The sequence below is a fragment of the Onychostruthus taczanowskii genome, unplaced genomic scaffold, assembly GCF_017590055.1.
Source record: "Onychostruthus taczanowskii isolate IOZ18803 unplaced genomic scaffold, ASM1759005v1 scaffold14, whole genome shotgun sequence".
Classification (NCBI taxonomy): Eukaryota; Metazoa; Chordata; class Aves; order Passeriformes; family Passeridae; genus Onychostruthus; species Onychostruthus taczanowskii.
In genome coordinates, this window is record NW_024498573.1 from 11854173 (window position 1) to 11871313 (window position 17141).

Genomic DNA, 17141 nt, shown 5'->3' on the forward strand with positions numbered 1-17141 from the left:
GACAATTCTTATTCCATGCCATTTCATAATTCTGATAGTGTGTTTGATCTAAAGTACCAGGGATGTGTTGTACTTCATGCTTTGAAGCACAGAAACAGAAGTTATTTCCAGTTCCCCCTGCAGCAGACAGGTTTAGATGCTGTCAGAAAGTGGTTATGCCATCTGGATACCTTAAAATGAATGAAATATGTAATATAAAATATACATAATATAATATATATAATATAAAGTTTTATTATAATAAAACATATTTATTAGTTGCTTATATTGATAACTGCATTATATCAAAACCTGTATTGTTATGGCAATAGGTTAAATAATCAAAATTCAGCATGTCATTATTTTAAACATGCACAGAGCGCTGCTATAGGTGCATAATTTTCTTGAAGCAGACAGCTTTTCTTGAGGTATTCAGATAGCAACCAGACATCCAAAAAAGCCAAGGACATAGGATGTGTCAGGCACAGCAAAATTCCTGACTGAACAGCACCCCAGCTGGTGCTGCTGCTTGCAAATGGTGACTCTCTACTTTCTCTCCTTACTTGATATTTCCTGTAATCCTCACATTTTTTAACCTCTGAACTGGATGCACTTTTTGTCACAGTGAGTCAAAGAGGTTCTTGAGAACCTGAACAATTCCTAAGCATTCAGAGATGAGACAGTGAACTCTCATCCTTGGTTGATGCTTCCTAGGCAAGGAGGAATGGAAAGAGCAGAAGGCACTATAAGTTGAAGATTATTTGCACATTGGAACATAATGGTTCACTCACAGGAGCAGCAACCTATTGCTGCTGTCACATCTGAATACTAATCCTGCACAGTAAAAACCCTCCTGTGTTTGCTAATGCCAATGTAATAGCTTATTCACCTTCACAGACAAGCAAAAAAAAATTGGTTTTAATTATGTCCAAACTAGAAAAAAAAAATCATATCATGGGCAAACACATGCAGTCAGTAATGTTCATTTTCCTTTCAGACTTCTGGCACTCACAGATAAAACCTTAGAGACAAACACACCTAAGTTTCCATTCAGTACATTTCCACACACTGACATTTCTCAGCAACAAAAAATTCTCAGGCTAAATCTTGTCTTTGTGATTCCAAAGAGAAGGTGCAGACAAGAGTAATAGATTTTAATTACTGCCTAGTGTCATTACATTATTTCCTCCTATAATTAGAAACTAATGAGAAACGGAACACATTCTGTCAAATGAACTGAGAAAACAGCATTTCAAGTGGAATGAGTGGCCAAGGACCAAACAAAATCCAGAACTGTTGGGCAGAAAGTCATGTCATACATAAAGAAATTTCATTTGCTTGGATGAGTGTAATGATTCATCTCATTTTGCAGAAGTTTCATCAGCTGAGATTGTCATTTCATAAACATAAACTAATTGCATCTCTCTTCTGCCTGCTCCCACAGGAAATCAAGGTGTTTAATGTCAGACATATTAACACATAGACATACACCTTAGTGCCTTACTTTTTAAAAACTGCACCAAAAAAAAAAAAAAAAGCAGATCTCTTCCCATCTCCTGCCCTCCATCCAGCTGTGCAATGCAGTTAGGATTCATCCCTTAGAATGTAAATTGAAAACCGGGCTTGCAGCTATCTGAATCCCAGAGATAATCTTATATAAATGGACTACTGTGCAAGCTTTGTCAAAATCTTAGTATTGTTTTACCTCATTGCATAATCACAGCTTAGAAATGGATATTAAGAATTTCTATTATTAGATTTTTTGGGGAAATCTCTCGGTACAGTAGCTGTGCTGTACCAGCAATGACCATGGCTCACCTCATTTTTATGTAATGCCAGCAGTCAGGTAGGGAATGGCATGGCTTCCATGTGCAAGCCTGTTAAAATCAAGCACCTGCAATGCCATGGCATATTTTCTTTCTTTGTCCTAAATATTTATACCATTTTATTTAATTTAACATTGTGACTTCTCTATGAAACAATTAGTGGTATTTTGCAGCTAAACCTCAGAGGGGAAGAGATTATTAAGCATTTTTGGAAAGGAAGAGACTCAATTTTTTTTTTAACTCTCTGACTCTTCAGCAGTCTAAAAATCTGTCAATTAAAGAACAAAAAGCTGTGGAGGACAGAACCAATGAAAAGGGCATTTGGCAAAGAATGAGATAAGGAGAAGGTCTCGAGGTCAGATCCCTGGGGAACAGTTCCCTCTGGTTTTGCCTTTTCCCCAGACTTCTCATTTCTGTCTGTGGGAACAAATATATCTCATACATATCAGCATATGATTAGTACTGTGGTCAAATTTCTGTCCTGTCTTTAAGAAAATTAATTCAATCCTGTGCCCAGTGATCAAATACTTCAGCCAAAATTATTTTTGTGCCATATATGTAAAAACATTGCACAGTGACAAAAGATCAGTTTTAGAAGGACATTGGTACTGAACTTGACAGACTTATGAACTTTCTGATCTGTTGGAAAATGAAAAGAAAAATAGGTCACTTTAGGTTTCACACAAGATAATTATTGGAATAGGTTAAATCTGAATCCTCATAGAAAATTGTCTTTAGAACACATATCATATTTTCTTTATGCCACTGTAACAGTGTAAGATATCTCACTCAGTGGTAAGAACCACTGAGGCTGCAGGGTGACTCAGTGCCCCCACCAAGACAGTAAAAGCCAGCAAAACTCCAAATATAGACCCTGACAGGGAAGAAAAGAGATGGACACAAAAGCCAAATGAAGATTTATCAGGACAAATACAAATACCAATCTAAAGCTATTTAGGTGATTTTTCATCCTAGATTAGAGCCGCACTGTACAATGTAATCCACAGTCTGATATTTGCTTGATCTGGTAGAGAGGTCTGATTCCTGACACCCATTCTTCCCTTTTCCTGCCTTTTCTAGAGATGGGGATCTGCCTCAGCCACCGCTGAGCAGAACAAACACCAGAGTTCTGGTACCAACACCTGAGTTGACATTTGTCTGCATTCTTTTCTTTTTCTTTCATTTTCTCTCCACTTGGGTAACCTCCGGCATGCCAGGAGGGCACACAGTGGGAAGGAAATCAGCTGCTTTACAGGCCATGCCCCACAAGTTTACCAATTAGTTATTTTCTATTATTGCTGAATATCTGTCTAAAAATGGCACCAAGCCTAACTCTTTTATGAAGGATGCATTTTGAATCCTTTTGCTCCCAGTTGCTATTATTTTTATAGTCTGTACTAATCTAGCCACTTTTTAAGATCTAGAGAGATTTAGAAGCTCCTACAGCAGATGTTCATAGACATCATGCACTGCTGTTCTAATAGTATTTCCAGGTACCATGACTAAACGCAAGAAAACACATCTATTCCATCAAACTACCATTTACCATTCCTTCTTTTAAAATAAACCAAGAGCACTAGCTGTGTTCTCTTCCTAACAGAAAAAGAGACTGCTGGCCATGCTGACAGCAAAAGAGAGAGAGAACAAGGATGTATCTATTAGCTATTTATGAGGAAAAGAAAATAAATTCTGCTGCCACCGTTGTTCTTCATTAACAATTGATTCAGTTTATATTCATTACTTGTAGCACAAAGGTGAGGCTACTTTGGGGATATTTCTATCACACAAGACTTGGCTTGGTCTTTAAAAGTGCTCCTCTAATACCAGACCCACACAAGTGAGTTGTGCCATTTTAACTTTTGTACAAACACTCAATGGCAAGAATAATTAGAAATTTTTAAGATTCAGTTTTCCACTGGCAGACTTGCAAGCTTTTCTCATTTCTATTCTGTGGTGACAGTGCCCTCCTGTGGCATGAGGTTTTGTTTTTTTCTTTTTCCCCATGTATACTCCATCCAGAAAGATGAACTGGATAGGGTTTCCCATCTAGAAGCATGTAATTTATTTATATATTGTTTATATGAAGTAATTTTGACAAAATGTTCCATTTATATCTGTATTTTCATATGTCCCTTTAAACAAATATTTTAAAAAGTGCTCGCTCCTCTCTGTATGGTTTCTGTGTAAATTTGGGGGATAAAAGCCCATTGGGTATCTGGACAGTGGGTACATCTCTGTAGGAGCCAGGTTGTTGGTATTTGTTGCACAAACAAAACTGTGCTTATTACATACCATATAACCTACATCAATCCTAGTTTTTGGTAATTTGATCTGTTCTTAAGGAGCAAATGAAGGCTAGAAATTCTGGGAGAGCTTGGATAATGCATTACTCTTCTCCTATCTGACTTTTTTTTGGTAGTTTAACAAATTCATGTAGGGGAGAAAAACTTCAGATTTTAAAAGGATATAATAAAGGCACTTGGTAGCTTTTTCTGGTAATTATTGACTCATTACCAATGTTCTCCTACATAATTTGTTTTCTCCACAGATTTTAAAATTTTAAACACAAAAGGCACTGCAGTATAAACATTATCAGAATAACTAAAACAGACATTGATTTTTTTGTACTACTAAACATTGAGAAAATTATTCAAGGTAACTAAACACCCAAACAAAATCATGTTCAGATCCTGGGATAGAAGACTTGTCATTACTCAGGGAGAAGGTCTCCACAATGAAACTCCTGACACCCTGGAGTCAGCATGAGGTGATGAGCTCATGTGCTGTAAACTCTCAGCAGCACAGAGAAATGCTGGACATTTTAGGTAGTGGAATATATAAAGGAACAAACACAGATTGAGAAGAGAGCCACTTCTACTATCCCTCTGTTTCTGCCATTCAGAATGGTGTGTAGCTTTGTAAGAAACAGAAATAAATAGTCTTCTTATAAACTCTCAAAAACCTTATTCATATGGACATGTCTATGCATACATTCACTGTTTTCCAAAGCTTTTAAGTTAGGCTTGAATGACTAATAATGTGAACGCACAACAAGGCCAGCCCTTCACCTAACTGAATTTCCCTGTTCACAACTCCATATCCTTAACAGAAATGAAACACTGAATTTTCGCCAGTCAAAAACCATCTGAGAATGAAGTAACTTGACTGTGGGACCAATATATGATTTTTGAAGCTCTTCTGCAGTTCTTTCAATAATTTAAATCCAGCAATATTTTAAACAACAGAAAGAATCTCATAATACTAAGTGTGAGATAATCTTAGCTCTAAGTGCTGCTACCTGAACTATAATTAAGACACCAATTTCTTGTGTTGTTATAAAGGTGTTCTTTTCTCTTGCATTTGCACTAGCTTCCAAATCACTTCTGAGTACAAATTAGAGGCTTTTTTCCCCAGTACCTTACACTTTGCACAGTCACTTAAACATGCATAAAGAGAGCGCTAATGGGTGTAATTCCCCATTCGCTTTGCACAGGTATAAACGACTCTTCAACCAGGGAGCAATGAAGGATCACACCCACTGAGCTGATTAAATCACTTAAGTACAGTGTACATTCCCTCTGGCTGTGCTTCCTGGCACGACTAATTCCTTCTATTGAACCTTTGGGACCTAGGCCAGCACATATGCACAGATGGTTCCTCAAATCAGGAATTCACTTCCACTGCTGTAGAACAGAATTCTGGTATTCAAATCACTATGTCACACAATTGTAGGCTAGGAGGAAGACCACAATTTCCAAAGTTCATCCAGACTTCTATGAGCCTTTGTAAATCAGGATGGAACAGGACTGTTAGAAATAAAACCTTTTGCAAGGGTTTACTACGGTCACAAGCACTGAACACTGATGCATTAATCTAATTTTCAAATTATCTCCTACTCTGGAAATGACTTATGCTGACACATGAAGATCCTGTGTCTGAAGTCAGAACACTGCTCTGCATCTCTTGATCTTCCAAACATAATTGGGAGGAATATGCACTTAGTAGAAAACATGATATGAGCATTTATACATGAGGATAAATATGACCTGGATACCATTTCCCAGAGGGAGTAGAGTGCATTCTGGTTTAAATATATTGTCCTTTTCATGACAAAACTGGTTAATTTGCTATTGTGTCTTCAGATGAAGTCTGTCTATATGCAGATACAAACACAGATTACTACAAAGGAATAGGAGAAATGTGTACATTCAGAGAAAGAGAGGAATGATCTAAATATATGGAGGATCAGTTATTATGCTCCTCAGTGTAATAAGATAATTTTTTTCCAGGGAAATTTTGTATTTCTTTAAAAATTGAAAATGATGGACGTGTTATTTTCTAGACATGTGTAATAGAAATATACCTCAGAGTGGACAATAGGAATGTAAAGTCTCTGGTGAATGGCTAAGCAATCCAAAATCTTCTAATTATGATGCCAGTCATTGAGTGCTTAAGTATGTTGTCTTACAAAGATACTGTCAGGTTGCACTATCATTCATTTCTGGAAAACTCCAAAAGTGTATTAGTGCTCCAAACAGCAATCTGGAAGTTTGAGAGGCTTTCTTGCTGCAGCAAACAATATTGGACAAACAAGAGACAGAGCTCAGGGAAACAGGATGAAGTAATAATGAAACTATTATAAATTTGCCAAGTGAAGACTAATAAATGACATTGTGCTGAGGATCAAGTCTAGCCATTTTTTACTAAACTAATGTCTTAGTTTGACAGCTTCATGCAGGCATCACACCAGGAGTGAAAAATCACCTGAGGCACAGGGATAATCTGAAAATAACAGAGTATTTAAGCTGGTCTCAGCTAAAGAGCTGAGAAAAGCATGAATAGAGCCAGAAAATAAACCAAATCTGGATAAAAACAGGGTTGGGGCAAGATTCCATCAAGAAAGGTATGATTAAAGCAAAGCACTGTCAAGTCCATGTTCCACAGGGGACTTAATGCACTTGACATTTTGGATGTATGTGTTGTGACAACTGAGACTGAGTCCTAAACTTCACATCTCCAGTCTTGCATTATTTTGTATGTTCAGAGAACTTTTTTATTCAAAATCTCAGAAGACCTGCTGTTATATCGTTCCAACATCACTTAAGTAAACTTGGCAATCCCAGCAAGATACTTCTCTGGAGCATTCCACCACTTACTCCTCTTTTCCTTATCTCATTATTGTCACAGTTTTCCCTGGCTGGCAGTTGAGTACACGTGGCTTTTCACTCACTCCCCACCCACCAGCCCTCCCCAGCAGGGAGGAGAATCAGAAAGAAAAGGTAAACCTCATGGGCTGACACAGGAACAACTTAATAATTTAAACAAAATATTACTATAATTAGAAATATGCAAATAACACTAGTTAGAACTGCAATGATAAGGGGAGAAGGTGACAGAAGCCAAGAGAAGCAGGTGATGCACAATGCAGTTGGTCAGTACCAAGGACTGATATGCCCAGCCTGTCCCCAAGCAGTGACTGGCAGCTCCCAGCCCACTCGCCCAGTTCAGGCACTGGCAAGACATCCCAGGATGTGCAATATCCCTCTGGCCAGTTTGGGTCAGATGTTCTGGCTGTGCTCCTTCCCAGCTTTTTCTGCAGCTACTCACCTGCAGAGCATGGGACAGAAAACTCCTGAACTTGGGGTAAGAACTGCTTAGCACCAACAAAGATCAGTGCAGCATCAGCACCATTCTCATGCTAAATGCAAACACAGCCCTGTGCCAGTGACTCAGAAGGAAATGCACCTTGTCCCAGACAAAAACAGAACATATTACTTCAAGGCTAGAAGACATATTAAGTACATTACCGAATTATTAACTTGCTTTGTCTTGGCAATTCCTAAATTCCATTTGTTTTTCTTACTTTCACCTCAAAAAAAAAAAAAAAAAAAAAAAAAAAAAAAAGTCATCTGTACATCCCACTTCCCAAAACCCCAAGAAAGCAAGGTAAAATATTAACATTATTCCTTTCTTTTGTAAGGATCTGAAGCATTCCACAACAAAGCAGTGCCTGCAGCATCAGCAGGCTTTCAGATGAGAAAGTAAGATGGAATTTAAAAGAATTTATGCATCCTTGAGTGACTCATCATATTGGTCAATTCCACACTGCCTGGCAAGTTATAGTTGACACTGAAGTTTTTACATCCCCTGATTTAACTTCTCCATTAGTAGAAACCTTAAAACTCATATAAATATATATGGTCTCTTATTTCCCTGAGCTTTCAGTCAAACCTTTCCAATTCTACAATGCATGAGAAATAAGGTCTGTCAGAACAATGCTATGGACTTTTAAATTACAGAAACTGATAGAGTTTACTACAAATATAATTCTGTAGTAGTTTGGATTTTTTAAATGCAAGTATCAGTGAGGGAAGAAAGCCTTTGCATAAAGGGATATGCAATAATATTTGTGAGGGCTGAAAAGTCCTACAACAATTATATCTCTTTTAAACTTTTGGAACCTGTTAGCAGAGAGATGTTCTTTCTAAACATATTTGCTTATGAAGTTGTGTATTTAAAAAAAATTATAGAAGTAACAAAAAAAAAAGAAAAGCAGAGAGAATTTTGTTTGATTAGATACGAAACACTCTCACCTAGAGTGTCTCCAGTTTGTGTAGCACATGTCCTGTGGACACTGTTAATGCTCTATGGGAATGAACTGCCCTCTGAAGTGCACCTTTGAGATGACAGAGAATTCAAAGCTCTGTTTCACTGCCAGTGGCTGGACTAAGACCTTTACAAGTTTGGTTTATGTTTTACATGGTCTTATGGATTACGTTATGAATGGCAACAAAAAATTAAAATAATGCATACAATATTGTAAAAATATTACTGTAATAGTTTACTGTATAAAGAGCATTCCTTGGGTTAAGGGAAAAATCCAGACAAGTCTCCACAGACACCAGGGGATCACCACTAAAACCAGACAAAAAAAAAGTATTTGGAAATGGTCTATAAAATAGAAGGACTGAGGTTGCTCTCTCACTACACACACAGATGTATATTCACACATTATACACAGCACCCCTGGGCCAGTTTGCACACACAGCTGTTGAACAAGGACAGTGTGTGAGGGAGGGCTTGCACTATGCCTTGGTCCAGATCATCTCTATTTAGCTCTTCTCAGCACAGGTGCTGAGTTTTGGATTTAACTCTAATACCTGTAGAAAAGTTCTACTCGTATACTTCTTATAATTTTCTGTTCCTTTGAGTACAAGGCAGGAGGGTTACAGCTGCCAAACAGTTGGGCAAAAAGACCTGTGCAAGTATAGGACAAAAAATAAGGAGCAAGTAGTTACCTGGGCTCTGGTACTTCACTCATTTACTCTAAAAGAGCCCATAGCAGTTGGAACTTCAGTAGAAAGAAACAAGAACAGCAATAAAACATCTAACTTTTAAACTTCAGTTCTGGGCCTTCTGTACCTTTTTGTGCTCTAATCTATATTTCCGTTTATATTTCTTCTCTTACTTCTGGAAATTCTTTGTCCCATTAAATTGATATAATAACAGTGAGCACAAAATCCTTCTCTTTTAAAAATATTTGCATGGAAGTAAACCAGCTACTGCTTCAAGTGATCTCAGCCATATCGTAGCAGAATCAAATGGAAATGGCAATGCTATTAATAGCATATATGAAGGTAAATGAATAAAGGGATAATTCCAAAAACTGAAAAAATAATCACTCCTTAGGAAGTTAATATATGATCCAGAGAGATGAAGAATGAGTCACACTGTAATTTTATGGCTTCAGCTTTGCAGTGCTTCTGATGAGTGCTGTATTTTTGATAGGTTGGTTGGACTTTTTTGGTATAAGAAGGATATGTACACACAAGGCAAAGTTGTCTGTGACCTAAGGAAATAACCAGACTGTAATAAATACACTTGTTTGCTCATATTCAGATGTATCACCTTAAAAACTGCATATCTAAAATTTGGGAGCTTTATGTTTTTAGTTTAATTATAACATAATATAATTAAACTAAAGGCAGTCAATCCCAGGGATATAGACATTCAAATTCAAAAAAATAACAAAGCACCACTTGAAAAATATCTCTGAAGTTTCTTCTGTGGTCAGGTTCAAAGGGATTATTTTGGGAGAAATTTAAATTTTTTATGCCAGAAAAGAAGGAACTCAATATTAACTAAAGGTACAGATCTAAGCAGAACTTGCATTAGCCACAGAGACTCTTTGATAATGCTGGAAAACTAGCTCACTCTATATTTGCAAATCATATCCTGTTTCCATTAGAGACTTCTCTGGGCTGCATTTCACTGAATTGCAATGAAGTTTTTGTACCCTGGTGTTCCATAGCTCCTTTGCAATCAAGATTTTCCCAGGAGTGCTGTAATCTGAAGTAATGATAAGAAATAGGGTTTTTTCTAGTTTAGGAAAAAAACCCACAACCAACAACAACAACACCCCCCCCCCCAAAAAAAAAAAAAAAAAAACCCACCAAAAAAACCCCCCACAAAAACTACCAATGAACCAAAAAAACAAAACCAAACTAACAAACAAACCAAATGCAAAACAAAACAAAAAAAACCCAAAAACTAAAAAACAAACCACATCAAAAACTGAAGCTTGGCTGTGTTCCTGAACCCAGATAGGATTTACTTAATTTGAGAGGGGAAGAGAACCTGGAAAGACAATCACAAGCTACTGAATAAGAATGATGTGGTATGTACACCTGAGGAACTTCCAGCCCAGCTTTTGGGGTCACTTAGGAAATATGAGTTCAAATTATTTTAAAGGAGAAAATACAACAGGAAGACCAGCAGGAAAATAAAATAAATAATTACTGACACAGCATAGCCCTGAAGAATAGTTAAGAACATGAATGTAGGAAGTACATCTGAAAGCATGCAACACTTGAGAGTGGAGCTGGGAGCACACTGATGGGGACACAGACTAGAGGAAGGCTGGACCCCCAGCACACCCTGGGCTGCTGTAAGGGGATCATACCAGGCAGGTGTGGTTGTGAGGAATTACTTGGGTAGAAGTCCTGCTATACAAGGCAGGTTACCCTTGAAATCATACAGCAAAGTCCCCTGAGTTAATCTGCACGACTGCTAATTTTCCTAGTGTGGAAAATCCACTGGTCCTTGAGCTAGAGCTGTGTTAAAGATGTGTGTATTTGCCATCAGTACATCTGGTGAATCAGTTTAATATTTATGCACACACACCCCAGATGTGGAATAGGAAAGCCCTAACTCTTACACAGAAATTTTATGTTGGTTTTCTAACATATTATTCTATTTCCTCTGCTTTTGTTTTACAGGAGACTATGTAGTCATGTCTGTGTTCTTTAACCTGAGCAGGAGAATGGGTTATTTCACTATTCAGACCTATATTCCCTGCACACTTATTGTTGTCTTGTCCTGGGTCTCTTTCTGGATTAATAAGGACGCAGTTCCAGCCAGAACATCACTGGGTGAGTTTATATTTCCTGTTTCCTTCAAGAATTATCATGTTTAATTGACACCTCTGCAGATCACCTTTTTGCAAATACGAGAACAGAAAACTTCACACAAAATCTCCTCATTTAGAGGAATGCAGTAATTTCCAAGGAATAACACAGACTGAGCTATATTTGCATGTCTTCCTTTTTACCATGTTCTGACTATTGTAGATTGTCAACAATAAAAGCTTTCACATTTTTTCCGATTACAGCAGAATTTTTATAAACATCAAGAGGATGGGGACCCACAGCTGCATTAGAGGCAGGGTGCATTGGTTTCACTTGTTCTACTTCCATATTACAGTGACTGGCAACACAAATGAAATAATTACCTAGAAGGAATCCACTTTCTGGCTGTGTGTCCAAGTGGTAATAAGGGGAGAATGTACCACCATGACCACTTCAGAAACCAACAATGAAGTATATACTTCAGGCAAAAAAATCAGCTGAATTTGGTGGTATCCAAAACCTTATACATGAAAATGTGACATGCAATTAATCAGAATTAGAAATTTCTACACATTTAGCAACTGCTCCACAAATAAACTAGGAGACCAAATTAATCTTGCTTGTGCAAAGAAGCTGTAAGAAATAACAGAGCAGAATCATCCAGCTACAGAAAGTTTAACACATTTTCTACTTCTACATTAAATCCACACAAGTGAGAATTATTTCAGTTTTTCCTTCTGCATCTTCATTTCTTCACAGAACCACAGCACAGAGCACTGGAGTGTAAAATAGGGTACACAATTTTCATTCCAGACTCCCTAGAAGGAACATAACAGGGGACTAGTGGCTTCCATAAAAGAAAGCTTTAAGCATTTTATTGGTTTTTTCACATCCTCTTTAAAAAGAGGCTATAAAATCTGTTTTAAAGAAGTACAAAATTAATAAAGGCATTCAGCTATTATTTAAAATTTTACCTAGATACACAAAACAGACTTGTCCCTCTGTTGAGAGTTAATCTATTTGCATCAGTAAGAAAGTAAAACCAACAATGCAATAAAAAATGTGATAGATTTGAACTGTTCTGATGCATTTTTAAAATATTTTTCACATTGTAGTACATGCAATAATGTTCTGAAAGGGAAGGGATGGTGAGACATGTCACAGTACTTCTATTTTGTAGATCTTTCTCTTGCTCTCTTTAAGCATTGAAGTGCATAAACCCTAAACTTGAATTTTCAATTAAAAAAAAAACAAAACCTCCCCAGAAGTAAACTACAAAACCAATACCTTAAATTAAATGTCTTAGAATTCATCTAACCAAAGTACTCTACAGAGCAGCACTGGCAGTGACCATGCAAAAACGTTGCATTACCCCTGTTAATCCTCTAAGCTCCCATTGAACTGGCATTTCACTGCTAGAATGTGCTACTGAATACCTTTGCTGTGGGTTTGAAGTTGTTTCAAAAGCAATCACAGAGAGATGACTGGCAAAATCAGTTTTCTACTTGAAGTAATGTTATTTCTGGTTTTCTCTCTCTATTTACTAGGAATTACAACTGTCCTGACAATGACCACCCTAAGTACAATTGCTCGTAAATCTCTTCCCAAGGTCTCCTATGTGACAGCCATGGATCTTTTTGTGTCAGTCTGCTTTATTTTTGTGTTCTCTGCACTGGTGGAATATGGAACTTTGCATTACTTTGTCAGCAACAGAAAGCCAAGCAAGGATAAAGACAAAAAGAAGAAAAACCCAGTATGTATCTTTTTACCTTTAAAAACTAAGGCCTTTAGTAAGGCCTAAAATTTAATTAGTTTTTCTGAGAGAGCATTTAAATCCCTCTTTATAACTGTCCCTTTTTTCCATACTTTTCTCTTACCTATATCCCCATCCTTCATAACAATAGGAATGCAAACATTCACTTTGAGAATCAAAAACATATTACATCTTTCTGGAAGAATTAGAAGAACTAATTTCTTAGTATAAAGATCTTTTTAACCAAACTGTTCTGCAAACCACAACTACCAAAGCCATTATTTATGCTATATATAGATCTCTTCATAGAAAATATCTCAGTTTCTCTGTATTAGTATTAGCAATTTCTATGCCATTAACTTATGTCCACGTTATTGACATGACTACCTTGTTTACCAGGACTACATTTAAACTTTTATATTCAAACTTTGGTGTGTTTTTTTCCAACTTCCCCTTAGCATCAGTTTCCTTTCTATTGTTTCCTTAAATTCTTCTTTTGTATATTTCTTACCTTATTTACCTACTTTTCCTTAGAAAGTGATTTTTCATTAGTTTATAATGATACTTATGGATATGTGCTACCCAAAAGTAAAAATAATGTATATAATAACAGCAGTGAAAAAATCCTGGTAACACCCTCAGTAGCAATTTGGGCTTTTGCCCAGAGAAGGGAAGAATTTGATGCTTATTTTGTCCAGGACAGATTTCTCCTTGCCTTTGGCAACTGCGCTGACAAATGTGTTGTCTAGAACCTCTAAAACATTTAGCCTAATTATCTACAAAAAAAACAAACAAAACCAAAAACCGAACCCACCCCCGCCAAAAAAAAACAAAAGACCCCATAAAATAAAAAAGCCACAAAAAAAGCCACAAAAAAACAAAAAACAAAAAAAAACCCCACCCCAAACAAAAAACAAAAAAAAGTAAAAAATGTGAAGGACAAATGTTTTACATTAATAGAGAGTATTTTTTTCTCCATATCAGGCATTTAACAAGGAATAAAGTAATTTATATTTGCTCTGCTAACATATTCAAAGACTTTTGAAGATACTCTCTTTTAGTTTTAAAACACATGACAAAAATGGATAAAGAAAAAATAGCAGTAAAGGAACCTTTCACTACGTACTATTCCTATAATTTCAAGTTTAAAAGCTGCTGAGAGGTAGACTGTAAAAAAGGTAAAATGATCAAGTGATGTGTCCTGTGTTAGATGGACATAGAAGTATCTGTGTGTCTTATGCAATCAGGTAGAGGACCAAAACTAAATGTATCTCAGATTTAATTGCTCTTTACATTGCTTATCTGTGAGCATCTGGGAAGAAACAGAACTATAAATGCTTGCCAGAATCCTAATCAGAGAGTCTAACAACTGTAAAAGTAGTGTTCAGGGCACAGTTTGCAGGTAAAGAGTCTTCTTTCTAAAAGTGCTTCTATAAACTATGAATGGTCTCTTTCAAAACAGTTCAGCATAAAAGAGAGGCATTCCCTCAGGATATGAAAACCTAACAGGAGTTTGATAGCTTATGTCTCTGGCCCAGATGTAAACAAGAAAGTGACAAGTTGAAAATGTGGGGGATTTTATGTTCCAGATACTTGTTTCAATTGCTGTAATCCCAATCTTTCTATAAATTTAGTTCTTTTTGACTTACCATGTTTTAGAAACATATTTTTAATTTACATTATTTTTGTCTCTTTCTTTCCTTTCTTTAATTTAAAACAAAACCCTCTGATTCTCTTTTCTGTCTACAAAATGAAAGCTTCTTCGGATGTTTTCCTTCAAGGTATAATGTTTTTTGGAATGGAAATTCACTGCATGCGACTGCTGAATTTAACTAGTAGAGCTTAGATGAGAGTGGTGTTTTGTTTGGTCTTTTAATTAATGAGAAAACTCCTCAATCTACTTCCTAATTAAGTAGAATGGTTACAAATTTCTAAACAATTTGTAGAGTTGATTCAGCAGCCCAAATACCACTGTGGTTCTGAACTTACCTAAGTTCAGGAGTGACCAACATTGTTGGATCGCATGAATTAAGAGAGTTTAACATTAAAACATTTCTGCTGCTCTGTCTCAATTTGCCATGGGATCCAATAGCACCAGCTAGCCTAAAACCTGCAATACACCCTTTTAGAACTCAACTCTGACCCTGGGTTTTTTAACCTTTATGATTTCAATCCTAATTATAAAGTCAAATCTGTTCTGATGTTTACCTGAAAAAAACTCAATGGCACCATCAATTACTCAAATGTTATTCATTGTGCAAAAAAAAAAAAAAAAAAACAAAAAAAACCCAAAAAAACCCCCCCAAAAAAACCCAAAAAAAACCCCAAAAAAAAGAGTCAGAGTTTTGAAAGGGTTTAAGATGCCTATAGATTCTAATGTTGTCACTGGATGAACACACTGAGAAAATTACCTAATATATCTAGTTGCGTTCCACATTGAAACCTTATCTCCATTCAGAAATGCAGAGATTTTATTAAAAAAAATTTTTACGGGGGCGGGGGGTGGGGGAGGAGGGGGCGCGGAAGAAACCACATAAAATAAATGACATTGACTTTACATACTTCTGGAATGGAATTGTTATACTTCCTAATAACTATCAGCATGAAATTTCAATGCCTATCATCCCAGCATTCACCCAGTGAATGTGTTTTTTAAATGCTTAACTTGCTCAATTCATTCTAATTATATGTATGTAGATATACATGTACAGCTACTATATAAAATTCAGAACATGTTGAACCTCCTAGCTGGTGAGCATTAGTAGGTGGTGAGCTGCAAATATTCAAATAATTGAAGAGTCTTGTAGAGATGCTCCTAATCTTATTTAAAAAACCTGGTTTTGCCTTTTTCCTGTATATACATATTCTTTTTTCTCAACACGAACCACCCCTTTTAAAATCCTGCATTTCCAATTGATTCAGTTCCTTTCATGTGCAATACAGAAATTGCCTTCAGATATCAAGCAGCCACATAAACTATAAAACAAAAACTCCAAACACCATCAATTACATTCCTGGATGTTTCATTTAACCTCTCATGTTTACTCAGTTTAACTTTGAAGCTGATTTCCCATGGCTGTTAACTTTAGATTGGTTTGTGCTGCTTTCCTCTAATGGGTATGATGCTACTGCTTTTAATAAGCTCAAGGTAATTTTGTCATTAGAACATGTCAACAATTTCCCATGTACCCCCCAGAACCATCATGCCCATGCTGACATCATCCCCAGCCAGTCTGGTGATAATAACAGTTTCTCCCTCTGCCATCTTTTTCTTCTTTTGCTACTCCACCTTAGGCACCTACCATTGACATCCGCCCCCGATCAGCAACAATTCAAATGAACAATGCTACACACCTCCAAGAAAGGGATGAGGAGTATGGCTATGAGTGTCTCGATGGCAAGGACTGTGCCAGTTTTTTTTGCTGCTTTGAGGATTGTCGGACGGGGGCGTGGAGGCACGGCAGAATACACATCCGCATTGCCAAAATGGACTCCTACGCACGCATCTTCTTCCCAACTGCCTTCTGCTTGTTCAACCTGGTCTATTGGGTATCATATCTGTACCTTTAAAAGCAGTAGGAAATCAGTGATATGAGCCTTACTCACTGAATTTCTTAGAGAGATGGTTTCCTAAATCCACTTGAAGTATTTATGATGCGCTTTATAGTGATCTGAAATCTTTAGTGCCATAATCCCGTAAATATCAGTCATATCATTTGTCCAAAAATTGCCATCAGGTTATTGTGAATTACATGTCCATTCCACATGCCAAAATAATTTAAAAGTAAAATCATGTCAATAGGTAATATACACCTATACCTGCTGGAATAGAGAGAAACAGGGCAGACAGGACAACGGGAGCATAGCAACATCACTTAACAGTTGAAACTGTGATTCCACACAGGAGAGAGAGAGAATTCCCAGGTAAAGTGCTGTACAGTTTGTTAACATTGGCTATGATTATGCTATAGCTTTATTCTCTGTGGGCTTTTCTTTTTGGAAGAGTCATCTCTCACTTTGAATAGGTATTATTAAGCTAGGAAAATTAACTTCTACTCCCACCAAGATGAAAACAGACCTTTCCCTTTGCCATCCCTTTAAGAGCACATGTACAATGCTGTAAATATTTCAATACCTTATAGTACATAAAGCCTAGTGCATGCATCTTTTGGGGGC

At 36.8% G+C, this 17141-nt stretch overlaps 1 protein-coding gene across 4 annotated transcripts in view; it reads left to right on the top strand.

The window, feature by feature from the left end:
• GABRG2 (gamma-aminobutyric acid type A receptor subunit gamma2) overlaps positions 1-16535 on the top strand; it is a 38404-nt gene extending 21869 nt beyond the window's left edge. The window contains exons 5-8 of one of the 4 annotated variants that reach the window (XM_041397517.1): positions 11084-11236; positions 12760-12965; positions 14723-14746; positions 16260-16535. In XM_041397517.1, the coding sequence (XP_041253451.1) occupies positions 11084-11236; positions 12760-12965; positions 14723-14746; positions 16260-16535 (659 nt within the window). The remainder of the gene's footprint in view (positions 1-11083; positions 11237-12759; positions 12966-14722; positions 14747-16259) is intronic. The other 3 variants (XM_041397519.1, XM_041397518.1, XM_041397520.1) reach the window with 3 other exon arrangements.
• Positions 16536-17141: the final 606 nt, after the last annotated feature.